Here is a 26,787-nt window from a genome sequence, read left to right as displayed (position 1 = left end):
TTACTCCTAGTTATTTTTTTCTGTCTCATAAATCATAATAAAATAAACCGGTACATTGGCCTATATTTTGTAAAAACGCCATTTCTGCCTGTTTTTTGCGCTCTCGGCCTTCCATACAGTTTATTCTGAGATCTGCTGTTCCACATTTTCTCTTCTGTAATTTCGCCGCTGTGAAGCTGGTGACGTTTGCTTTTCCCTCAGATGTCTCTTCCTCCCCATCCCTGATCCATTATTGATGAGCCTGTCCGTCGATCAGCTTCTATAAACCGCTCTTTATTGATCAGGTGAAGACGCGCGTCAGCGGCTTCAAAACATAACGTTTTCCTGCAGAAACGTCGGGTGTTTGTCGGGTTTTTGGTTCCAGGTGTGATGCTGTGATGCTGTGATGCTGTGATGCTGTGATGCTGTGATGCTCGGATCGGGTTGTTTCCAGGCACGGGGGGGCGCAGGCTCGTCCCTCCCCCTTCCAGAGGACAAAGACTAAAAAATGGGTCAGGCTCCGGAGAGAGAGCGCACATCCCGCTGCTCGTTACCCGGAGACGGAGCGCTGCGCGGCGGATCCGACACCGACGCATCTCCGCCTCCCTGGAGGTGAAAACCCCCAACCAAGAGGAACCGAGGCCGGTGAGGAACGTTTATGTTTTAATCTCAATTTAAACAACGATGCAGCTCAGTGACAGCAGTTAATCTGTGGAACAGTTTCATTACAGAAATGAAAATGTGTAGCACGTTATTACAATTCAAAAGCACCTATAGATGCAAAATGATTAATAAATATAAAACGGATAATACACATAGGCATTTACCTATGGACGTGTATATATGTATGTATATATGTATGTGTGTATGTATACATATAAATATATTATATATATATATATATATATATATATATATATATATATATATATATATATATATATATATATATATATATATATAAGATAAGATAAGAATAAGAAATAATAATAATAATAATAATAATAATAATAATAATAATAATAATAATAATAATAATACTAATAATAATAATAAGTTAAAGACATTTTTTTAAATAGAAAAAAAATTATATATATATATATATATATATATATATATATATATATATATATATATATATATATATACATATATATATATATATATATATATATATATATATATGTACTACTGTACTATTGTATTATTGTATTATTACTTATATAAATACTGTATGGAATGATATTTATTAATGACATTGCACTAGTTTATAAAAGCTAACATTTTCTTGTGAAAAAGGTCAGCGTCATAAGCTCAAACTTCAGTCTACACCTTTTGGTCCTTGGTTTTAAGCTAAAATTGTATAAAATTGTGTATATATATCTATATATATATATATAGATATATATACCAAAAATTATATATATTTTTTGTATAACAGCGACGAATTACACCTGTACTTTGGGTTTGTGGGAATTGAAAGGACCAATAAAGTCAAATAAACTAAACCTGCATTTCCCCGGGATGTATAATAATTATAATAATAATTATAATAATAATAATAATAATAATAATAATTATGTGTGAAGTTTCCTGAAGTGAGAGACTCCGGCAGCTTCACCGACTCTTCTAACCGCCGCCGCCCGCCGGAGGGCGATGGAGGCCGGGCCGAGCTGAGCCAAAGATCCGGGCCGAGCTGAGCCCACGACCCGGGGAAGACCCGGGGAAGACCCGGGGAAGATCCGGAGGAAAATCCGGGGGAAAACACCAACGCTTGACCACAAAAACAGGTTTCTAACACGTCACGGTGCTTCTGTGTTCCGGTTCTGTTCAAATCTGCTTCAAACTGGATTCAAACTGATTCCAAACTGGTTTCAAACTGCTTCAAACTGGTTTCAAACTGGTTTCAAACTGGCTTCAAATCTGCTTCAAACTGGTTTCAAACTGGTTCCAAACTGGCTTCAAACTGGTTCCAAACTGGCTTCAAACTGGTTTCAAACTGGATTCAAACTGGTTTCAAACTGGCTTCAAATCTGCTTTAAACTGGTTTCAAACTGGCTTCAAACTGGATTCAAACTGCTTCAAACTGGTTTCAAACTGGATTCAAACTGGTTTCAAACTGGCTTCAAACTGGCTTCAAACTGGCTTCAAATCTGCTTCAAATCTGCTTCAAACTGGCTTCAAACTGGTTTCAAACTTTGTTTGAAACTGGCTTCAAATTGGCTTCAAACTGGCTTCAAACTGGTTTCAAAGTGGCTTCAAACTGGTTTTCAAATGTGCTTCAAACTGGCTTCAAACTGGTTTCAAACTGGTTTCAAACTGGCTTCAAACTGGTTTTCAAATGTGCTTCAAACTGGCTTCAAACTGGTTTCAAACTGGTTTCAAACTGGCTTCAAATCTGCTTCAAACTGGTTTCAAACTGGTTTCAAACTGGCTTCAAACTGGTTTTCAAATGTGCTTCAAACTGGCTTCAAACTGGCTTCAAACTGGTTTTCAAATGTGCTTCAAACTGGTTTCAAACTGGTTTCAAACTGGCTTCAAACTGGTTTTCAAATGTGCTTCAAACTGGCTTCAAACTGGTTTCAAACTGGTTTCAAACTGGCTTCAAACTGGTTTCAAACTGGCTTCAAACCAGCTTCAAACTGGTTTCAAACTGGCTTTAAACTGGCTTCAAACTGGTTTCAAACTGGCTTCAAATCTGCTTCAAACTGGTTTCAAATTGGTTTCAAACTGATTCCAAACTGGCTTCAAACTGGTTCCAAACTGGTTTCAAACCGGCTTCAAACTGGCTTCAAACTGGCTTCAAAATGGTTTTCAAACTGGCTTCAAACTGGTTTCAAACTGGTTTCAAACTGGCTTCAAACTGGCTTCAAACCAGCTTCAAACTGGTTTCAAACTGGTTTCAAACTGGCTTCAAACCAGCTTCAAACTGGTTTCAAAATGGTTTTCAAACTGGCTTCAAACTGGCTTCAAACTGGCTTCAAATCGGTTTCAAACTGGCTTCAAATCTGCTTCAAACTGGTTTCAAACTGGCTTCAAAATGGATTTCAAACTGGCTTCAAACTGGTTCCAAACTGGCTTCAAACTGGTTTCAAACTGGTTTCAAAATGGTTTTCAAACTGGCTTCAAACTGGCTTCAAACTGGCTTCAAATCGGTTTCAAACTGGCTTCAAACTGGCTTCAAACTGGTTTCAAACTGGCTTCAAAATGGATTTCAAACTGGCTTCAAACTGGCTTCAAACTGGTTCCAAACTGGCTTCAAACTAGTTTCAAACTGGCTTCAAACTGGTTTCAAACTGGTTTCAAACTGGCTTCAAACTGGTTTCAAACTGGCTTCAAACTGGCTTCAAACTGGCTTAAAACTGGTTTCAAACTCTTTCAAATCTTCTTCAAACTGGCTTCAAACTGGATTTCAAACTGGCTTCAAAATGGTTTCAAACTGGTTTCAAACTGGTTTCAAACTGGCTTCAAACTGGCTTCAAACTGGTTTCAAAGTGGCTTCAAACTGGTTTTCAAATGTGCTTCAAACTGGCTTCAAACTGGTTTCAAACTGGTTTCAAACTGGCTTCAAACTGGTTTTCAAATGTGCTTCAAACTGGCTTCAAACTGGTTTCAAACTGGTTTCAAACTGGCTTCAAATCTGCTTCAAACTGGTTTCAAACTGGTTTCAAACTGGCTTCAAACTGGTTTTCAAATGTGCTTCAAACTGGCTTCAAACTGGCTTCAAACTGGTTTTCAAATGTGCTTCAAACTGGTTTCAAACTGGTTTCAAACTGGCTTCAAACTGGTTTTCAAATGTGCTTCAAACTGGCTTCAAACTGGTTTCAAACTGGTTTCAAACTGGCTTCAAACTGGTTTCAAACTGGCTTCAAACCAGCTTCAAACTGGTTTCAAACTGGCTTTAAACTGGCTTCAAACTGGTTTCAAACTGGCTTCAAATCTGCTTCAAACTGGTTTCAAATTGGTTTCAAACTGATTCCAAACTGGCTTCAAACTGGTTCCAAACTGGTTTCAAACCGGCTTCAAACTGGCTTCAAACTGGCTTCAAAATGGTTTTCAAACTGGCTTCAAACTGGTTTCAAACTGGTTTCAAACTGGCTTCAAACTGGCTTCAAACCAGCTTCAAACTGGTTTCAAACTGGTTTCAAACTGGCTTCAAACCAGCTTCAAACTGGTTTCAAAATGGTTTTCAAACTGGCTTCAAACTGGCTTCAAACTGGCTTCAAATCGGTTTCAAACTGGCTTCAAATCTGCTTCAAACTGGTTTCAAACTGGCTTCAAAATGGATTTCAAACTGGCTTCAAACTGGCTTCAAACTGGTTCCAAACTGGCTTCAAACTGGTTTCAAACTGGTTTCAAAATGGTTTTCAAACTGGCTTCAAACTGGCTTCAAACTGGCTTCAAATCGGTTTCAAACTGGCTTCAAACTGGCTTCAAACTGGTTTCAAACTGGCTTCAAAATGGATTTCAAACTGGCTTCAAACTGGCTTCAAACTGGTTCCAAACTGGCTTCAAACTAGTTTCAAACTGGCTTCAAACTGGTTTCAAACTGGTTTCAAACTGGCTTCAAACTGGTTTCAAACTGGCTTCAAACTGGCTTCAAACTGGCTTAAAACTGGTTTCAAACTCTTTCAAATCTTCTTCAAACTGGCTTCAAACTGGATTTCAAACTGGCTTCAAAATGGTTTCAAACTGGTTTCAAACTGGTTTCAAACTGGCTTCAAACTGGTTTCAAACTGGTTTCAAACTGGTTTCAAACCAGCTTCAAACTGGTTTCAAACTGGTTTCAAACTGGTTTCCAACTGGATTCAAACTGGTTTCAAACCAGCTTCAGTCCAGTAGAACCAGTACCGGTACCAGTGTGAGTTATGACGCTAAGATCGATGTTTGGAAATACTGTTTTCATAGAACTGAACATAAACTAGGTCTCTGCTTTTAATACATTTATTTGATTTAATCCAAAGTGACACCAAGTGTTTTATTTATGTTGGTCGTGCAGGATCTGGAAAATGAAAGCAGAACTGCTTCTGTATGTTTGCAACAACAGAGGTTCATACTTTTAAATTCAATTTAATCTGCTATGTTCCAGGAGGATAAGAAAAAGCTAATATTTTATAATATTTTATAATATTTAGTAGCTCCAGCCGAACTAGAGCAGCAAAAGTCCTGGATCTTCAGGTGGTCGTTTATTTTTGTGTGAATAAGAACTACAACACTTTTAGGTGGGATTTGTCATATTGATTTTGTTTGAAAATTATGACGGTTGATCTTCAAAAAAACAAAATTCATATTCAAGGATTTCATAGAAAAATACACGATAGTTATATTTGTGTAGTTAAAGTCAAATGTTTCCCAAATAATAATCGTATTTAAGATTCTTCAACAGAATCACCAGAAAATATTCATACTGTGCTAACTGCTTAGCCACCGTGCTAACCGCTTAGCCACCGTGCTAACTACTTAGCCACCGTGCTAACCGCTTAGCCACCGTGCTAACTGCTTAGCCACCGTGCTAACTGCTTAGCCACCGTGCTAACTGCTTAGCCACCGTGCTAACTGCTTAGCCACCGTGCTAACTGCTTAGCCACAGTGCTAACCGCTTAGCCACCGTGCTGCCCTTTTGAAAAGAGGATGTTTGATCAGATTTGATCAGGATGTCAGTGTGTCCGAAATGCCGTACTAAACAGAATATACTCAAAAAGTATACTTAAGTTCGGCACACTTTTGAGTAAATATCAGTAGTATTTATGCATTAATTGGGACGTACTACTCAGAGCCACACGGCACTTCCTGCCGTTGGGAGAGGGAGTTGTTACCATGGTAACAGCAGTAGCAGCTCCGCTCTTTCCCGTTTATTCTGGCCCAAACAAGATTATATAATATTATTATATACCAATATTATAATATTAATATTATATAATAATATTATTACACTTAGTATTATATTTATGACATATACGTATCACTTAGCAACCAAACACCGCTGCATTGCATTGTGGGAAGTTTCTGCTTAGCTAGTGTCCATAAATCCATACTAATAAATCTCTCCAGAATGAGTATGGATAGTACATACTATTGACTACGTACTAATGTTTCGGACGCACTAAAAAAATCTCACGTACTGTTTTTGCTGCTCATTAGGGTGGAAGTATGGGATTTCGGACGCAGCCTATGAATTAGCATCACAAGTTAGCATGAGCTAAAAGAGGAAGGTGGGTGTGTCATTACCCGATTTGAGTCGCTACTAGGGCTGTAACAATATATCGTGCCACGAAATTTCGCGATACAAAAACGTCACGAAACTTGTTGTGGAGGTGACAAACTGTATTGCGATATTATGTGATTAATATTAATCTATTGTGTTGACTAGTAACGCTCATCCGAGCACGCGTGACGGCCGCGCCTCGACCCGCGTCACCAAAATCTTCCTCCGCTCAGAAGAAACTAGTACCGTTTTGGTCCCGATCACGGGACTCTTGGGGGTTTTGAGCTCTGAACTTTTACTGATGTAAGGCTGGTGTAGAGTTAAGCCTTACCTTATTAAATCAAACCTTTTTGGGGTGGTGAGTAGGATAAGCACGGGGACAACTTCTGCTGAGTTCCAGTGTACTTTAATGTCCCTCAACAGTGTAGGATTTTAGAACATCAACACAGCACCTAGTGCCGTACTGTGGCGTATCACTCCGCCCAATCTAAAACAGACTAATCACTACAGATAAACTGACTAGTGTCATTATAGTCCCTGATTTACATCAGAATAGAAAGAATATATTTATAAAATAATGAAATAACCTTCTTAACAAAAATAAATCTCCTCTTACACTTATAAGGTGAGCATGAATCAATCTGTTTTATGATGGAAAATTGTATGTTTTTATTTACTTGTATTTATTTATTTAATTTTAGTTGTTACATTTCTGGAAAAGAAAAAAGTAAAATCAGACATGAGAGAAACTATTCAGTTTGTGGCTAAATATTTGTACAGTACAAATATTTTGCTTGTATGAAACTGAAGATCATAATGCAAACCTGACATTTACTTTTAGTTCAGTTTGTGGAAAATGGTTGGCCTGGCTTTCTCTTAAAAACTTAAACAGTTATAAAGCGTTACAAATTGTAACAATAGTGCAAACGTACAGCATTGTTTTGTATTTTGTTTCTTTCAAATAAAAGACCATTTTTTCCAGTCATATGTTCCTCATTCAACGTTGTTAAAAAAACACTGCTATAATATCGTATCGTATCGTTATCGTGAGATTAGTGTATCGTTACAACCCTAGTTGCTACCCGATTTGAGTCACACATGCGCAGTCGCGTCCAACATTGTCGGCCATCTTTGAAAGCAACATACGGCAACACCACTTGGACAAACTACAGTTACGTCGCCAGACTTGACAGACAAGATCTAAACACACACTTGTTTTGATATACACTACTCACAATAAGTTAGGGATATTATTATTTACATCATTGCTTTTCCTATTTGGTCTGAATTTTAATGAAATAAGTAAAAGTTCCCTTTGATATTACTAATGATGAATGAGAAGAAACACCCTTTTCATATGAATTCGCTCATTTTAATGAATAATCGGGTAATGACAACACTCTCTACTTCTCCACTGACTGACTGATTTCCTGCTGAAATGCACAGTGAAAAGTGGCGAAATTTTGAGAAAAGAGTCAAAATTTTGAGAAAAAAGTCGAAATTTTGAGAAGAGTCAAGTTTTTGTGAAAAAGGTCAAAATTTTGAGAAAAAAGTTGAGAAAAAGTCAAAATTTTGAGAAAAGAGTCAAAATTTTGAGAAAAAAGTCGAGAAAAAGTCAAAATTTTGAGGAAAAAAGTCAAAATTTTGAGAAAAGAGTCAAGTTTTTGTGAAAAAGGTCAAAATTTTGAGAAAAAAGTTGAGAAAAAGTCGAAATTTTGAGAAAAGAGTCAAAATTTTGAGAAAAAAGTCGAGAAAAAGTCAAAATTTTGAGGAAAAAAGTCAAAATTTTGAGAAAAGAGTCAAGTTTTTGTGAAAAAGGTCAAAATTTTGAGAAAAAAGTTGAGAAAAAGTCGAAATTTTGAGAAAAGAGTCAAAATTTGGAGAAAAAAGTCGAGAAAAAGTCAAAATTTTGAGGAAAAAAGTCAAAATTTTGAGAAAAGAGTCAAGTTTTTGTGAAAAAGGTCAAAATTTTGAGAAAAAAGTTGAGAAAAAGTCGAAATTTTGAGAAAAGAGTCAAAATGTCGATAGAAAAGTCGAAATGTCAAGAAGTAACTCCACTTCTCTGTCACTCCAAACCAAAGACTCTGGTTCATCTTGGAAGTAACTGGAAGTTACTCGTGTCATTTGTTGATGTTTTTTTCCAGGATTCTGATTGGCTAGCATGACTTTATCTTCTCGTTACACTGCCCCCTGTAGGTCTGGCTGCTCATAGCACCTTAACAGATATTTATGCAGGTTCCTGGAAATGATGGATTTTTATAAACGTAGAGGGGGAAATATCCGTTTTTGAAAAATTTTGAGAAAAAAGACGAAATTTTGAGAAAAAGTCGAAATTTTGAGAAAAAAGTCGAGAAAAGAGTCGAAATTTTGAGAAAAAAGTCAAAATTTTGAGAAAGAATTCGAGAAAAGAGTCGAAATTTTGAGAAAAAAGTCAAAATTTTGAGAAAAAAGTCGAGAAAAGAGTCGAAATTTGGATAAAAAAGTCGAGAAAAGAGTCGAAATTTTGAGAAAAAAGTCGAAATTTGGAGAAAAAATTCGAGAAAAGAGTCGAAATTTTGAGAAAAAGTCAAAATGTTGAGAAGTAACTCCACTTCTCTGTCACTCCAAACCAAAGACTCTGGTTCATCTTGGAAGTAACTGGAAGTTACTCGTGTCATTTGTTGATGTTTTTTTCCAGGATTCTAATTGGCTAGCATGACTTTATCTTCTCGTTACACTGCCCCCTGTAGGTTTGGCTGCTCATAGCACCTTAACAGATATTTATGCAGGTTCCTGGAAATGATGGCATTTTTATAAACGTAGAGGGAAATATCCGTTTTTGAGAAATTTTGAGAAAAAAGTCGAGAAAAAGACGAAATTTTGAGAAAAAAGTCGAAATGTCGAGAAAAATGGGGGATAGGTGGCCGAAAAAAAGTCTAAATTTTGAGAAAAAGATAGAGAAAAAGTCAAAATTTTGAGAAGAGTCGAAATTTTGATAAAAAAGTCAAAATTTTGAGAAAAAAGTCGAGAAAAAAATTTAAATTTGAGAAAAAAGTCGAGAAAAAGTCAACATTTTGTGAAAAAAGTCAAAATTCTGAGAAAAAAGTTGAAATGTCAAAAAAAAGGGGGGATAGGTGGCCGAAAAAAAGTCTAAATTTTGAGAAAAATATAGAGAAAAAGTCAAAATTTTGAGAAGAGTCGAAATGTCGAGAAAAAAGTCTAAATTTTGAGAAAAAAGTCGAGAAAAAGTAAACATTTTGAGAAAAAAGTCAACATTTTGAGAAAAAAGTCAAAATGTTGAGAAAAAAGTCAAAATTTTGAGCAAAAGTCGAAATTTTGAGAAAAAAGTTGAAATTTTGAGAAAAAAGTTGAAATTTTGATAAACAAGTCAAAATGTCGAGAAGTAACTCCACCTCTCTGTCACTCGAGGGGGAAATATCCGTTTTTGTAAATACCCGGCCTCAGAGTTTATTTTTATCTCTTTACCTTAAGTTTAATGTCTAAAGTGTCATCTTATCGGGTGGTGACGTGTCCAGACGTGATAATCCGGGCTGTAACCTGATAACGGGTCAGATAAACGCTAACGTCTCTGCAGGAGGGCTAAAGTCCGGTCCTGTGGACTCTGGACCCAAACCCGGCCCAGGACCTGATGGAGGAACGTTCGCACCGACCGATCGGTGAGTCTCTGGAACCAAATGATGTTTAAAGCTCATAAGAAAACTTTACCAATCAACGTTCAGAAAAGATTTGGAAAAAGAGAAAGCAAGTATAACTTAAAAAAAACAGAGATGTTTAAAAAAAAAACAAGATTCAGGACAACACTGCAAAAACTCAAAATCTTACCAGGAATATTTGTCTTATTTCCAGTTAAAATGTCTAATTTTTAGTCAAAAAATATCATTACACTTAAAACAAGAGTCATCACCAGAAAAATAACTTGTTATTTGACATTTTTCACCTGTTTCAAATACATTTTCACTTGAAATAAGTAGAAAAATCTGCCAGTGGGACAAGATTTATCTTCTTATTACAAGCAAAAAATCTTGTTTCACTGGCAGATTTTTCTACTTATTTCAAGTGAAAATCTACTTGAAACAGGTGGAAATTGTTGTTTTTTCCAGTGATGAGTCTTGTTTTAAGTGTAATGAGATTTTTTTTACTAAAAATGAGACATTTTAACTAGAAATAAGACAAATATTTTAAGTTTTGCAGTGTAAATTGATGGAACGTTGTGTTTCTGTGAAAGAATCAGTTTATGGAACAATCTGAACAAAGAAAACAAAGAATCCAAATCAAACATTACATTCAAAAGAACAATTAAAGCCGGTATGTTAAGGAAATATAATGAAATATGTTAGTTATGTTTGATTGACAGACCCAGTGTCATGAAAGGTAGAAACATTGTTGTTGTTGTTGAATGGTTTTAACTGAATTGTAACTTGGAACTAAAAAGGAATGTTTGTGTCTGTGTCGCCGGCAGATATTTTAGTTTAGTTTTTTATTTACTTTGTTGTTGTTTTTTAATTTACGTTCTTTGTAAATTGATTTATTGGCAAAAAGGAGCAGATTAAATCTGCCCCTTTTTCTGCTCCCTTTCATTCAGAATTTAGGAACATTAGTGTTTATATTGAATTGTTTGTTGTTTTTTGATCAATAATTGAAATAAAGAATAAATAAATAAATTAAAGTTGTAAGCAGCGATGAATAAATACATTCTTATTTATTATATATAATTATATTATTATATATTATCTTATATATTATTATTATATCATATATTATTATAATATTTATAATATTATATATTATATTAATTATATAATATATTATATATTATTTATATATATATATATATATATATATATATATATATATATATATATATATATATATATATATATATTAAGTACATATATAAATATATATTTATATATTATTTATTATATATTATTATATTATATATTATTATTATAATTATATTATTTATTTTTATTTTTATTTATATAGTATTTATTTAATACATACATCAATAAATAAATGAATAAATAAATAAATAAATAAATAAATAAATAAATAAATAAATAAATAAATAAATAAATAAATAAATAAATAAATAAATAAATAAATTTGATGAATGAATAAATTCCTTGTGCCGACTTCCTGTTGGGTTTGGGCCATGGCTCCAAGAGACTTTTCTTTAAGTTGTGACATGATACAGGTGTGTACCGATTTTCGTGCATGTACGTCAAACCGTATTGTGGGGCTTGAGGCACAAAGGTTTCTAGGGGGCGCTGTTGAGCCGTTAGGCCACGCCCATTAATGCAAACCATTAAATATCACATTTATCGCATCAAAATGAGCATAGTTGAATATCTCAAAAACCGTAATAGCTAGCATGATGAGACTAAAATATGTTGCAGTACAAAGCGTCTCGGGTTTGTCAATGTTGTAATGATGTCTGTACGATAAACCGTTGCCTAGCAACAAGCGTCCAAAATAAAATGGAATTTTTTTTTTTTATTGAAAGTTAAATATCGCAAAAACCGTAATAAGTAGCATGATGAGGTTGTACGGTCCTTTAGTGCCAATCGGGCCGAGTGTTTGTAAATTTGAACGATGTCTCTACGATAAAGTTCGGCCGAGCAATAAGCGTCCGAATATTCGCCTTTTTTTTGCTTTTGGCATCTAGCGTTGCCACGGTAACACTTTTGACTGAGAAAAGTGATGCCCATCTAGGCATGATGGAGACGCATCCAACGATGTATGACATGCATGGGTGCACGTTGTGGTTCGGGCCGTATTAACGGACGAAGAAAGCATGCGGAACAATAATAATAATAATTCAAAATGGCCGACTTCCTGTTTGGTTTCCAAGAGACTTTTCTTTAAGTTGCGACATGATACAGGTGTGTACCGATTTCCGTGCATGTTCCGTGCAAATTTTTCGCCAGCCAGGTTTGGCTGCTCATAGCACCTTAACAGGTATTTATGCAGGTTCCTGGAAATGATGGGATTTTTCAAAACATAGAGGGGGAAATATCAGTTTTTGAGAAACTTCGAAATTTTGAGAAAAAAGTTGAGAAAAAGTCGAAATTTTGAGAAAAAAAGTCAAAATTTTGAGAAAAAAGTTGAAATGACGAGAAAAAAGTTGAAATTTGGAGAAAAAAGTCGAAACTTTGTGAAAAAAGATTAAATGTCGAGAAAAAAGGGGGGATAGGTGGCTGAGAAAAAAGTCAAACTTTTGAGGAAAAAGTTGAGAAAAAGTCAAAATTTTGAGAAAAAAGTCAAAATTTTGAGAAAAAAGTCAAAATGTTGAGAAAAAAGTCGAAATGTCGAGAAAAAAGTTGAAATTTGGAGAAAAAAGTCAAAATTTTGTGAAAAAAGATGAAATGTCGAGAATAAAGGGGGGCAGAGAAAAAAGTCAAAATTTTGAGAAAAAAGTTGAGAAAAAGTCGAAATTTTGAGAAAAAAAGTCAAAATTTTGAGAAAAAAGTCGAAATTTTGAGAAAAAAGTCGAAATGTCGGTAAAAAAGTCAAAATGTCGGTAAAAAAGTCAAAATGTTGAGAAGTAACTCCACTTCTCTGTCACTCCAAACCAAAGATGTATGCATGTTCCGTGCAAATTTTTCGCCAGGCCTGGCTTGGTGCAAAATTTGGTGACTTTTCGGGCACGTTTAGGGGGAAAAAAGGCCCTCATTTTGTCGGAAATCGATAAAAATTCCTACAGATACAATCTGACGGTTTGCCGGGCTAACGCTGACACCTCCCTCCCTCCTCAGCGCCTGATTCCTGATCTGACGGCGTCTCCTGACCTCGTTCACCGGGATCTAAAAATGGAAGCGCCGTCTTCACCTCCGTCAGGAGCAGCTTCCATTTTTAGCTTTTTCTATTTTTCTCTCCGTTGATCGGTTTCTAAATCGGATCTCTTTGTGGTTCCTGGGCGCCGGCGGAGACAGATCTGGGGCGCCGAGACGCGCTAACGAGTTCTGAAGAATCAGAGTCCGACGGTTACGTCAGCGAGCCGAGCGGAGGTTGATGAGGTTCTGGTTCTGGTTCTGGTTCAATGCCAATTTTATTTATATAGCACATTTAAAAACAGCCGAGGTCGACCAAAGTGCTGTACAGTATTTACAGGACTGTCTCAGAAAATTAGAATATTGTGATAAAGTTCTTTATTTTCTGTAATGCAATTAAAAAAACTAAAATGTCATACATTCTGGATTCATTACAAATCAACTGAAATATTGCAAGCCTTTTATTATTTTAATATTGCTGATTATGGTTTACAGTTTAAGATTAAGATTCCCAGAATATTCTAATTTTTTGAGATAGGATATTTGAGTTTTCTTAAGCTGTAAACCATGATCAGCAATATTAAAATAATAAAAGGCTTGCAATATTTCAGTTGATTTGTAATGAATCCAGAATGTGACATTTTTGTTTTTTTAATTGCATTACAGAAAATCACAATATTCTAATATTCTCAATATTCTGAGACAGTCCTGTACATTAAAATTAAACAATACCAAAAGAAAATACAGTACAAAGTGCAGAAACACACACACACACACACACGCACGCACGCACGCACGCACGCACACACACACACACACACACTCACGTACACACACAGACATATACATACATTCATACATGCATACACACACATAGCCACACATATACACACACATAGCCACACATATACATACACATAGTCACACAGGTATACACACACACACACACACACACACACACACACACACACACACATACACACACACACACACACACACACACACACACACACACACACACACACACAGCCACACAGACATATACATACATATACATACACACACACATACACACACACACATAACCACACAGATATATACATACACACACACACACACACACACACACACACACACACACACACATACAGCCACTCATATACATATACACACGGAACATACAAACACATAGCCACACAGACATATACATACACACACACACACACACACACACACATACACACACATAACCACATAGACATATACATACACACACACACACATACACACACATAACCACACACACATAACCACACACACATACACACACATACACACACATAGCCACACAGACATATACATTGGCTTGTTCACCTGCATGCTTGCTCTGTAGTTTTTGGGGTTAGTTAGCGGTAGCTTAGCTCAGACTGTGATCAGATCTCAAGATTTGGGTCGATTGCTGCTCGTGTTTTGGTCGGCTCCATGTCGGTTTCCTGTTTCGTTTGTGGTTTTTGTGGTGTGCCAAACCATTCAGTGATTTAAAAACCAACAGCAGAATGTTGGTCCTGAGGTTCCGATGTCGTGTCTCTCTCTGCAGGACGTCCAGCTACATCTAACCGCCGTCTCGCCGCTGCAGCCATGACGGCATCTCCGGCCTCCGGCCGTCACTTCCTGAAGCTGCTGGTCTCCGCCGTGCTGCTGGCGATGACATCACTTCCTGCGTGGGCCCTGGAGCCGGAGACGTGTTTCTCCCGGCAGCACCAGAGCGCCACGGTGAACGAGAGGGAGCTGAACGCCACGGCGACGGCGCGGGAGAACCGGGCCGTTCGCTCGGAGAGGGACTGTGTCCTCGCCTGCTGCTCCGAGACCGTCGGCCCAGGTGAGCAGTGACATCACTGATGACATCACTGGTGACATCACAGGTGATCACAGGAGGTTAATTTGGTTTACAAACTCAGAATTTCCTTTTTTTTAGGGCCCGAGCCCTATTGTATTTGTAGGAATTTTTATTATCAGGGCCCGAGCACTGACAGTGCGAAGGCCCTGTTGTATCTGTAGGAATTCTTATTTTTGTTTTTTTCCTCGTTTTTATTTTTCCAACGAAATGAGGGTCTTTTTTCCCCATAAACGTGCCCCAAAACTCACCAAATTTTGCACCAAGCCAGGCCTGGCGAAAAATTTGCACGGAACATGCACGAAAATCGGTACACACCAGTATCACGTCGCAACTTAAAGAAAAGTCTCTTGGCGCCATGGCCGAAACCCAACAGGAAGTCGGCCATTTTGAATTATTATTATTATTCCGCACGCTTTTTTCGTCTGTTATTGCGGCCCGAACCACAACGTGCACCCATGCATGTCAGACATCGTTGGATGCGTCTCCATCCTGTCTCGATGGGCATTACTTTTCTCAGTCAAAAATGTTACCGTGGCAACGCTAGATGCCAAAAAGCAAAAAAAAAGGCGAAAATTCGGACGCTTATTGCTCGAACTTTATCGTAGAGACATCGTTCAAATTTACAAACACCCAGACCGATTGGCACTAAGGGACCGTACAACCTCATCATGCTACTTATTACGGTTTTTGCGATATTTAACTTTCAATTTATAAAAAATTCCATTTTATTTTGGACGCTTGTTGCTAGGCAACGGTTTATCGTACAGACATCATTACAACATTGATAAACCCGGGACGCGTTGTACTACAACATATTTTAGTCTCATTATTACGGTTTTTGAGATATTCAACTATGCTCATTTTGATGCGAAAAATGTGATATTTAATGGTTTTGCATTAATGGGCGTGGCCTAACGGCTCAACAGCGCCCCCTAGAAAACTTTGTTCCTCAAGCCCCACAATACGGTTTGACGTACATGCACGAAAATCGGTACACACCTGTATCATGTCACAACTTAAAGAAAAGTTTCTCGGCGCTATGGCCCAAACCCAACAGGAAGTCGGCCATTTTGAATTAATCGTGTCATTTTGGCACAATTTATGACATTTTCACGTGTGGTACTTTCACAAACTCCTCCTAGCAGGATCGTCCGTTCGACATAAAACTCACTCAGGAGACACAAAAGATGTTAACCATGAAAAGTTATCAAAATCGTGAGTTTTCGTGAAATTGCGTGGCCGTGGCGCCGCGTCAAACTTCAACGCTAAACAGGAAGTGATACCAGTAGCTGATTGGTCGATATTTGATAGTTCCTACTTTCTGCCATAACTTTTGAATGGTTTGATATAAAGAGTCGTGGGTGGTGTCATCGGACTCGGTTTTGAGTCCTTGACCATAATTGGTGCAAATTAGCCCCGCCCCTTCTTCTGATTGGTCGATATTTGATAGTTCCTATTTTCTGCCATAACTTTTGGACGGGTTGTGATAAAGAGTCATGGTGGTGTCATCTGATTCGGTTTTGAGTCCTTGACCTTTATTGGTGAAAATTGCTCCAGCGAGGGCCCGTTCATCGCTGCTTGCAGCTTTAATTTTTAATTATTTTCTTGCAGATTTGCTATTTTATAGTGTATATTTGTGCGTTGCTGAAGTCGACCCCCCCCCTGTGTCTGTGCAGGCCCCCGGTGCAAGATGGCCGTGTTCCAAAAGAACCATTCCCCCGGGGGCGACAACTGCTTCCTGTTCCGCTGCCCGGGGGACGACTGTCCTCTGATGAAGGCTCCGCCCGGCGTCAACGCCTACGACATTTACAAAGGTGAGTCAACGTCTACAACATTTACAAAGGTGAGTCAACGACGCCTACGACATTTACAAAGGTGAGTCAACGTCTACGACGTCTACAAAGGTGAGTCAACGTCTACCTACGACATCTACAAAGGTGAGTCAACGTCTACAAAGGTGAGTCAACGTCTACGACATTTACAAAGGTGAGTCAACGTGTACGACATCTACAAAGGTGAGTCAAAGCCTACGACATCTACAAAGGTGAGTCAACGTCTACGACGTCTACAAAGGTGAGTCAACGTCTACAAAGGTGAGTCAACGTCTACGACATTTACAAAGGTGAGTCAACGTGTACGACATCTACAAAGGTGAGTCAAAGCCTACGACATCTACAAAGGTGAGTCAACGTCTACGACGTCTACAAAGGTGAGTCAACGCCTACGACGTCTACAAAGGTGAGTCAACGTCTACGACGTCTACAAAGGTGAGTCAACGTCTACGACATTTACAAAGGTGAGTCAACGCCTACGACGTCTACAAAGGTGAGTCAACGTCTACGACATCTACAAAGGTGAGTCTACGTCTACGACATCTACAAAGGTGAGTCAACGTCTACGACATCTACAAAGGTGAGTCAACGTCTACGACATCTACAAAGGTGAGTCAACGTCTACCTACGACATCTACAAAGGTGAGTCAACGTCTACGACATCTACAAAGGTGAGTCAACGTCTACGACGTCTACAAAGGTGAGTCAACGTCTACGACGTCTACAAAGGTGAGTCAACGTCTACGACATCTACAAAGGTGAGTCAACGTCTACGACATCTACAAAGGTGAGTCAACGTCTACGACATCTACAAAGGTGAGTCAACACCTACGACATCTACAAAGGTGAGTCAACACCTACGACATCTACAAAGGTGAGTCAACGTCTACGACATCTACAAAGGTGAGTCAACGTCTACGACATCTACAAAGGTGAGTCAACGTCTACGACATCTACAAAGGTGAGTCAACGTCTTCCTACGTCATCTACAAAGGTGAGTCAACGTCTACGACATCTACAAAGGTGAGTCAACGTCTACGACATCTACAAAGGTGAGTCAACGTCTACGACATCTACAAAGGTGAGTCAACGTCTACGACATCTACAAAGGTGAGTCAACGTCTACGACGTCTACAAAGGTGAGTCAACGTCTACGACATCTACAAAGGTGAGTCAACGTCTACGACATCTACAAAGGTGAGTCAACGTCTACGACATCTACAAAGGTGAGTCAACGTCTACGACGTCTACAAAGGTGAGTCAACGTCTACGACATCTACAAAGGTGAGTCAACGCCTACGACATCTACAAAGGTGAGTCAACGTCTACGACATCTACAAAGGTGAGTCAACGCCTACGACATCTACAAAGGTGAGTCAACGTCTACGACATCTACAAAGGTGAGTCAACGTCTACGACGTCTACAAAGGTGAGTCAACGTCTACGACGTCTACAAAGGTGAGTCAACGCCTACAACATCTACAAAGGTGAGTCAACGCCTACAACATCTACAAAGGTGAGTCAACGTCTACCTTCGACATCTACAAAGGTGAGTCAACGTCTACGACATCTACAAAGGTGAGTCAACGTCTACGACGTCTACAAAGGTGAGTCAACGCCTACGACATCTACAAAGGTGAGTCAACGTCTACGACGTCTACAAAGGTGAGTCAACGTCTACGACGTCTACAAAGGTGAGTCAACGCCTACGACATCTACAAAGGTGAGTCAACGTCTACGACATCTACAAAGGTGAGTCAACGCCTACGACATCTACAAAGGTGAGTCAACGTCTACGACGTCTACAAAGGTGAGTCAACGTCTACGACATTTACAAAGGTGAGTCAACGTCTACGACGTCTACAAAGGTGAGTCAACGTCTACGACGTCTACAAAGGTGAGTCAACGTCTACGACATCTACAAAGGTGAGTCAACGCCTACGACATCTACAAAGGTGAGTCAATGCCTACGACATTTACAAAGGTGAGTCAACGCCTACGACATCTACAAAGGTGAGTCAACGTCTACGACATCTACAAAGGTGAGTCAACGTCTTCCTACGACATCTACAAAGGTGAGTCAACGTCTACGACGTCTACAAAGGTGAGTCAACGCCTACGACATCTACAAAGGTGAGTCAACGCCTACGACATCTACAAAGGTGAGTCAACGTCTACGACGTCTACAAAGGTGAGTCAACGCCTACGACATCTACAAAGGTGAGTCAACGCCTACGACATCTACAAAGGTGAGTCAACGCCTTCGACATTTACAAAGGTGAGTCAACGTCTACCTACGACATCTACAAAGGTGAGTCAACGCCTTCGACATTTACAAAGGTGAGTCAACGTCTACCTACGACATCTACAAAGGTGAGTCAACGTCTACGACATCTACAAAGGTGAGTCAACGTCTACGACATCTACAAAGGTGAGTCAACGCCTACGACATCTACAAAGGTGAGTCAACGTCTACGACGTCTACAAAGGTGAGTCAACGTCTACGACGTCTACAAAGGTGAGTCAACACCTACGACATTTACAAAGGTGAGTCAACGTCTACGACATCTACAAAGGTGAGTCTACGTCTACGACATTTACAAAGGTGAGTCAACGTCTACGACGTCTACAAAGGTGAGTCAACGCCTACGACATCTACAATGGTGAGTCAACGTCTACGACGTCTACAAAGGTGAGTCAACGTCTACGACATCTACAAAGGTGAGTCAACGTCTACGACATCTACAAAGGTGAGTCAACGCCTACGACATCTACAATGGTGAGTCAACGTCTACGACATCTACAAAGGTGAGTCAACGCCTACGACATCTACAAAGGTGAGTCAACGCCTACGACATCTACAAAGGTGAGTCAACGTCTACGACGTCTACAATGGTGAGTCAACGTCTACGACGTCTACAAAGGTGAGTCAACGTCTACGACATCTACAAAGGTGAGTCAACGCCTACGACATCTACAAAGGTGAGTCAACGCCTACGACATCTACAAAGGTGAGTCAACGTCTACGACGTCTACAATGGTGAGTCAACGCCTACGACGTCTACAAAGGTGAGTCAACGTCTACAAAGGTGAGTCAACGTCTACGACATCTACAAAGGTGAGTCAACGCCTACGACATCTACAAAGGTGAGTCAACGTCTACGACGTCTACAAAGGTGAGTCAACGCCTACGACATCTACAATGGTTAGTCAACGTCTACGACGTCTACAAAGGTGAGTCAACGTCTACGACATCTACAAAGGTGAGTCAACGCCTACGACATCTACAAAGGTGAGTCAACGCCTACGACGTCTACAATGGTGAGTCAACGTCTACGACGTCTACAAAGGTGAGTCAACGTCTACGACGTCTACAAAGGTGAGTCAACGTCTACGACGTCTACAAAGGTGAGTCAACACCTACGACATTTACAAAGGTGAGTCAACGCCTACGACGTCTACAAAGGTGAGTCAACGTCTACGACATCTACAAAGGTGAGTCAACGCCTACGACGTCTACAAAGGTGAGTCAACGCCTACGACGTCTACAAAGGTGAGTCAACGTCTACAAAGGTGAGTCAACGTCTACGACATCTACAAAGGTGAGTCAACACCTACGACATTTACAAAGGTGAGTCAACGCCTACGACATTTACAAAGGTGAGTCAACGTCTACGACGTCTACAAAGGTGAGTCAACGCCTACGACATCTACAATGGTGAGTCAACGTCTACGACGTCTACAATGGTGAGTCAACGTCTACGACGTCTACAAAGGTGAGTCAACGTCTACGACGTCTACAAAGGTGAGTCAACACCTACGACATTTACAAAGGTGAGTCAACGCCTACGACGTCTACAAAGGTGAGTCAACGTCTACGACATCTACAAAGGTGAGTCAACGTCTACGACGTCTACAAAGGTGAGTCTACGGCTAGGGCTGGGCGATTTTGGACAAAAATAAAATCCTGATTTTTTTCTCTGAAAACCCGATTTTCGATTTCGATTTTGATTTTTTTTTCTATTGTCTACAAAAGACAATGGAATAAATTGTTTCAAATATTTTATTATTACTTTATTCTTAAAGAAAATAGCAAACAAATTTCCCTATTGGGAATGAAGTGCAATTGAAAGATACTGTAAATCCTCCTTGAGTTTAGTAAAGTGACATTAACAATTTTCTTGACCAAACAAAGATGACTAGACGAGCTCCGTCCGTAATGCAGCCAGCTGCAAAAAAGGAAAATCGATTTTCCGATTTTCCTTTTGTTAACATCGTCTTGATTAATAAATCCGATTTAGATTTAAAATCGATTCATCGCACAGCCCTAGCTACGACGTCTACAAAGGTGAGTCAGCGTCTACGACAACCACACCAAGACATTAACATCTTTGTTATCTTTGTGTCTTTAAGGTTTAAGTCATCCTCCGACACTGAGATCTGTCCCCATGGCGACCAGCACCACGGCAACCAGCACCAGGGCAACCAGCACCAGGGCAACCAGCACCACGGCAACCAGCACCACGGCAACCAGCACCACGGCAACTAGTACCACGGCAACCAGCACCAGGGCAACCAGTACCACGGCAACATCAACCACGGCAACATCAACCACGGCAACCAGCACCACGGCAACCAGCACCACGGCAACCAGCACCACGGCAACATCAACCACGGCAACATCAACCACGGCAACAACCGTACAGCCAGCTACCCGCCCACCCTCCCCCACCACCACCACACCAACACCGCCCCCCACAACAGCCCCGCCCCCCGTCGTCATCATCGCCACGGCCCCCGCGGCTACGGCCCCGCCCACCGCCGTCGCCACGACGACAACCGCTGCACCGGCGAGAAAAGTCGTCAAGAGCAACAAAAAGCCAAATAAGTTTGCCAAGAAAGGAAAACCTTCTCGTCCTCCCGGCCCCGCCCCCCCCGCCCGGCCTGTGACATCACTTCCTGTCACCGCGGGGAACAGACAACAGACGGTGGCTCGGACCGATGCCCCGAAACCGCCGCCCACCACGACACATGCTCCGCCCACTAGCACGCCCACAAAACCACATGCTCCGCCCACTACCACCAGAACCACGCCCACCACCACTACTACACCAGCTAAGACCACGCCCACCACGACACATGCTCCGCCCACTACCACGCCCACCACTACCACGCCCACCACCACTTCTACACCAGCTAAGACCACGCCCACCACGACACATGCTCCGCCCACCACCAGGACGACTCCCGCATCAACGCTAATCGCATTTCCCAAAGTCGCCCTTCAATCGGACCGCCCCCTCCCCAGTAGCCACGCCCCCCTAGGCAGCCACGCCCCCCACAACGCTTCCACCGCCGGCCGAGCCGCGACGGGGTTGGCGGCGCAGGGCGCGCTGAAGAGCGGCGTGGTGGCGTTCATGGTGCTGGGGCTAGCCGTGCTAACGCTAGCGCTGGCCGTCGGCGGCCGGAAGGCCATGGAGTCGTTCGACCGGCGACACTACACGAGACTGGAGCTCAACGACCTCCACTACGAGATCTGAGGGGGCGGGGCTTTGACTGTCCTGTGGACGTCTCGGGCCGTGATTGGTCGGTTCGTCGCTGCCGAGTCTGCGGTTCATTTCCATTTTAAACTTCCGCTGCAAAGGCTCTTGGGTATAATTTGCTGCTGCATGTTTAAATATTCGTTTTAGAGCTAAATTAGAGACACAGGCCCCTCCCCCCCTCTTAAACACGCCCACTTTGCTCTGATTGGCCGGATTAGGCCCCGCCCACCGTTTCTGTTGTTTGATTTGTCCTTTCGGGGGGAGGGGCGGAGCCAAACCGGCTCCAGCACACTTTCATCTTCAGCTTCACTTTCTTGCGTTTTTCTATTTAACAACATTTACTGAATGTGATCACTTCCTGCTGTAACCCACGGATCCTCCAGGCTCCGCCCCCTCACCCACGACAACCAATCACACGGATGGTAAACAGTTTTCTGTTTTCGGCCGGTAAAAAGACTTCTTAACACTGTTTCTGGGGTTGAAACATCGTTCTTTAAAGAAACTGTCAACTATTTAAAAAACCTTGAACTTGAAGGTCAACCTGTGGTCCAGATTTGGCCCACCCAAACCCTAACCCTAACCCCCTAACCCTAACCCCTAACCCTAACCCTCCTAACCCTAACCCTCCTAACCCTAACCCCCTAACCCTAACCCTCCTAACCCTAACCCTCCTAACCCTAACCCTCCTAACCCTAACCCCTAACCCTCCTAACCCTAACCCTCCTAACCCTAACCCCCTAACCCTAACCCCCCTAACCCTAACCCTCCTAACCCTAACCCCCTAACCCTAACCCCTAACCCTCCTAACCCTAACCCTCCTAACCCTAACCCTCCTAACCCTAACCCCCCTAACCCTCCTAACCCTAACCCCTAACCCTAACCCCCTAACCCCTAACCCCCTAACCCTAACCCCCTAACCCCTAACCCTAACCCCTAACCCTAACCCTAACCCTCCTAACCCTAACCCTCCTAACCCTAACCCCTAACCCTCCTAACCCTAACCCCTAACCCTAACCCCCTAACCCCTAACCCTAACCCCTAACCCTAACCCCCTAACCCCTAACCCTAACCCCTAACCCTAACCCTCCTAACCCTAACCCTCCTAACCCTAACCCCTAACCCTCCTAACCCTAACCCTAACCCCCTAACCCTAACCCTCCTAACCCTAACCCCCTAACCCTAACCCCCCTAACCCTAACCCTCCTAACCATAAACCCTAACCCTAACCCCCCTAACCCTAACCATCCTAACCCAAACCCTAACCCTAACCCTTGGGCCACCTGTGGTCCAGATTTGGCCACCTGTGGTCCAAATTTGGCCACCTGTGGTCCAGATTTGGCCACATTTGGCCTACCTGTGTCCCAGTCGTGGCTAAGTGCAGACGGCCAGAAGTGGACCGTTGACGCCGGCCGATGGCCGCCGTGTTTCTGCCAGTCCTCCTGCGCTACCTGGGATGTTTGTGGACACAGTTTTACAATCATTTCCTTCTCACTTGGAGTCCATGTTGGGTTTATGTTCCGACTCCAGACTGCCGGATCGTTGGGACCTGGAGACGGACCCGGTTTGGGTCCTCTGTGGTCGACGGTGGAGGGACGTTCACCCGCCTCCCCACAGCAAAGACAAACAGCAATACCTTAACTCGGGGGTCGGCAACCCGCACGCGGCTCTCTAGCGCCGCCCTGGCGGCTCCTGGAGCTTTTTCAAAAATGTTTGAAAATGGAAATAGATGGGGGAGGGAAATATATTTTTGGTTTTAATATGGTTTTGGCTTCGGTACACACCTGTATCATGTCACAACTTAAAGAAAAGTCTCTTGGAGCCATGGCTGAAACCGAACGAATTTTGGCACAATTTATCCCACTTCTTCGGCCGTTAATGCGGCCCGAACCGTAATGTGCACCCAGGTGTGTTATACATCAAAATGTGCGTCTCCATCCTGCGACGACACGTATTACTTTTCTCTTTCAAAAGCGTTACCGTGGCGATGGTAGACGCCAAAAAGCGTGCACACCCTTCATCTGATTGGTTCAGATAGAAAATACTATGTGCCTCAAGCCCCACAATACGGTTTGACGTAAATTAACGAAAATCGGTACACACCTGAATCATATCGCAACTTAAAGAAAAGTCTCTTGGCACCATGGCCCAAACCCAACAGGAAGTCGGCCATTTTGAACATTTTGAATTAATCGCGTAATTTTGGCACAATTTATGCCACTTCTTCGTCCGTTAATACGGCCCGAACCGTAATGTGCACCCAGGTGTGTTATACATCAAAATGTGCGTATCCATTCTGCGACGACGCGCATTACTTTTCTCTTTGAAAAGTGTTACCGTGGCGACGGTAGACGCCAAAAAGCGCGCCCCCCCTTCATCTGATTGGTCCATATTTGATAGTTCCTACTTTCTGCCATAACTTTTGAATGGTTTGACATAAAGAGTCGTGGGTGGTGTCATCGGACTCGGTATTGAGTCCTTGACCATAATTGGTGCAGATTAGCCCTGCCCCTTCTTCTGATTGGTCCATATTTGATAGATCCTACTTTCTGCCATAACTTTTGAATAGTTTGACATAAAGAGTCGTGGTGGTGTCATCGGACTCAGTTTTGAGTCCTTGACTTTTATTGGTGAAACTTGCCGGCGCGAGGGCCCGTTCATCGCTGCTTGCAGCTTTAATAGTTTTCTGTGATTTTGGCTCAAACACGTTGGGTTGCCGACCCCTGCCTTAACTCCTCGTAACTCAGGAAGCCTCTGGGGGTCTGACGTGGGTCAGATCTGGGTTCGTCTTCTTCATCTCCACTAGTAAAACACCTGCATGTCTCCTCGGGCTCCGGCCCGCAGAAGCTTTAACTCGCCACGTCCATGGAAATACGAGCTTCACTGTGTCGTTTCTTCTGATTTCTGCACATCTTTAGTTCCTCACAGCGACTCCGAGGGTCCGACGACGGACATTGCTGCACTATGTCCTGTGGTTTTGATAAATCTGCTTCTTTTAAGATATTTGATTGTGTTTCATAGCTAAGAGGACACACCGGCTCTGCACTATTTTCGTAATCTGCACATTTATAAAGGAGGCTGCTGTTGCGCCGCCCGGCCGCCAGGGGGCGGCAGCGGCCCGGACAGAAAGCTGCACTTCTCTTTTCACTCTTTCACTCCTGGGTGGTGGTTATTTAATTACACTGCTTTCTTTTTCAGTCTTGTTTTGTGAAGTGATAGTTTTGCATAAGTTTAGACTTTGATGTTTTGTTGTAAGGATTAAAAAAATGTGACTTTTGACTGCTTTTGTATGTGTTTTCAATACAAGCTGATGAATTTTACTGTGAGATTTTCATGTTGGCGTTTAATATCGAAAGAAATCAACCTTTTCAATCAAACATCTGTCAAGTTTGTCTGAAAATGTGCTTTACAACCGAGAAGGAGGGAAATAAAGAGTTAGAACTTATAAAATAACATGAAACTAATAAAAAATGAAGTAAAATTCAAAAATATCTATTAATCCCTGAAGGGAAATTGATTAAAAGGTGAAATTCTAGATCAAATTTAGAAAAAACATCAGGAATTATAAGATATGTTGAAATAAAAGAGGTAAAAACTGAAAAGTTGAGTTGATTAAAGTCAATAAGATGATCAGATCCCATCAAGATTATTGATCAGAGACCGGATAGAAATAAAGTATCAGAATTACAGATTATTTCCTAAAACACTGCCTTCTTTTCTTTCTCTTTAAAGTTTGCTCATCTGTTCCTTTAATACTCAAGTCTGCGGATCCGTCTTACGTTTAATTACTTTTTATGTTGTTGAAAATGTTCTTCATACAGAATGTACGTCTTTTAAGTTAAAATTCACATTTTTCAATTAACGTGTAAAAATCTAAATAACAGCAGATTATTTCATTATAAAGATTATAAGATTATAAAGCAGTTTATTTAGGTGAAGGTCGGAAAATTAGAATATCGTGTAAAAGTTAATTTATTTCAATAATTCAACTTAAAAGCTGAAATTAATACATTACATAGTCTCATTACAGGCAAACCAAGATATTTTAAGCTTTTGACAATTTGAATTGTTTATTGATTTCATAAATCATTTTTTTAGATTTTTTATTTGGGGTTTTCATAAACTGTGAGCCAGAATCACCAAAATCATCTCACTTTGCATGTAGTGGGAAATAATATATTTATTTCACCTTTAGTTGAATTTACTACGAATGAAGTTTTGCAATATATTCTAATATTCCGACCTTCACCTGTAGATTAAAACATCAATAAATAACAGATAGAACACATGTTGCTGTCTTTAATATATCCTGTCCTTTATTTTGTTCATTATCGTTAGTTTGTTGTTCATGTGTGACAGACGTCCATGGGACAATCGTGAAATACGGAATAAACTGCGTTCAATACGGAACGCAACTTTTAATTCCCAATTACGTAACAATTCCGTATTTGAAGGGACGGGTGTGAGCCTGATCCGGTCCAACGACCCGGTTCTTCACGGCAGCTTCTCTTTCTAGTACGGAGCTCAAGACGGGTTGATAACAGAACAAATGAAACACTGA

At 40.9% G+C, this 26,787-nt stretch overlaps 1 protein-coding gene across 3 annotated transcripts; it reads left to right on the top strand.

Annotated features, from left to right (window-relative positions):
* The first annotated feature begins 116 nt into the window (after nucleotides 1-116).
* mansc1 (MANSC domain containing 1) lies at nucleotides 117-25,505 on the top strand. Of its 3 annotated transcripts, XM_061714428.1 has the most exons (6): nucleotides 117-624; nucleotides 1,569-1,769; nucleotides 9,759-9,840; nucleotides 14,555-14,836; nucleotides 16,531-16,668; nucleotides 21,100-25,505. In XM_061714428.1, the coding sequence occupies exons 3-6, from the start codon at nucleotides 9,813-9,815 to the stop codon at nucleotides 22,224-22,226; spliced, it is 1,575 nt and encodes a 524-aa protein (XP_061570412.1). In that variant the 5' UTR covers nucleotides 117-624; nucleotides 1,569-1,769; nucleotides 9,759-9,812; the 3' UTR covers nucleotides 22,227-25,505. The 3 variants fall into 3 exon arrangements, with proteins under 3 accessions (XP_061570412.1, XP_061570413.1, XP_061570414.1); XM_061714429.1 differs by lacking the exon at nucleotides 1,569-1,769; XM_061714430.1 differs by lacking the exon at nucleotides 9,759-9,840.
* The last annotated feature ends 1,282 nt before the right edge of the window (nucleotides 25,506-26,787 follow it).

The sequence above is a fragment of the Cololabis saira genome, chromosome 23 (assembly GCF_033807715.1).
Source record: "Cololabis saira isolate AMF1-May2022 chromosome 23, fColSai1.1, whole genome shotgun sequence".
Classification (NCBI taxonomy): domain Eukaryota; kingdom Metazoa; phylum Chordata; class Actinopteri; order Beloniformes; family Belonidae; genus Cololabis; species Cololabis saira.
The sequence above is the reverse complement of the archived record's forward strand: the minus strand, read 5'-3'. Positions and strand labels throughout refer to the sequence as shown.

Coding starts and splice junctions, on each gene's coding strand:
- mansc1 (XM_061714429.1), top strand. CDS start 9,813: ATGGAGGAACGTTCGCACCGACCGATCG. Junction 9,841..14,554: donor ACGTTCGCACCGACCGATCG/GTGAGTCTCTGG, acceptor CTCTCTCTGCAG/GACGTCCAGCTACATCTAAC. Junction 16,669..21,099: donor CGCCTACGACATTTACAAAG/GTGAGTCAACGT, acceptor TGTGTCTTTAAG/GTTTAAGTCATCCTCCGACA.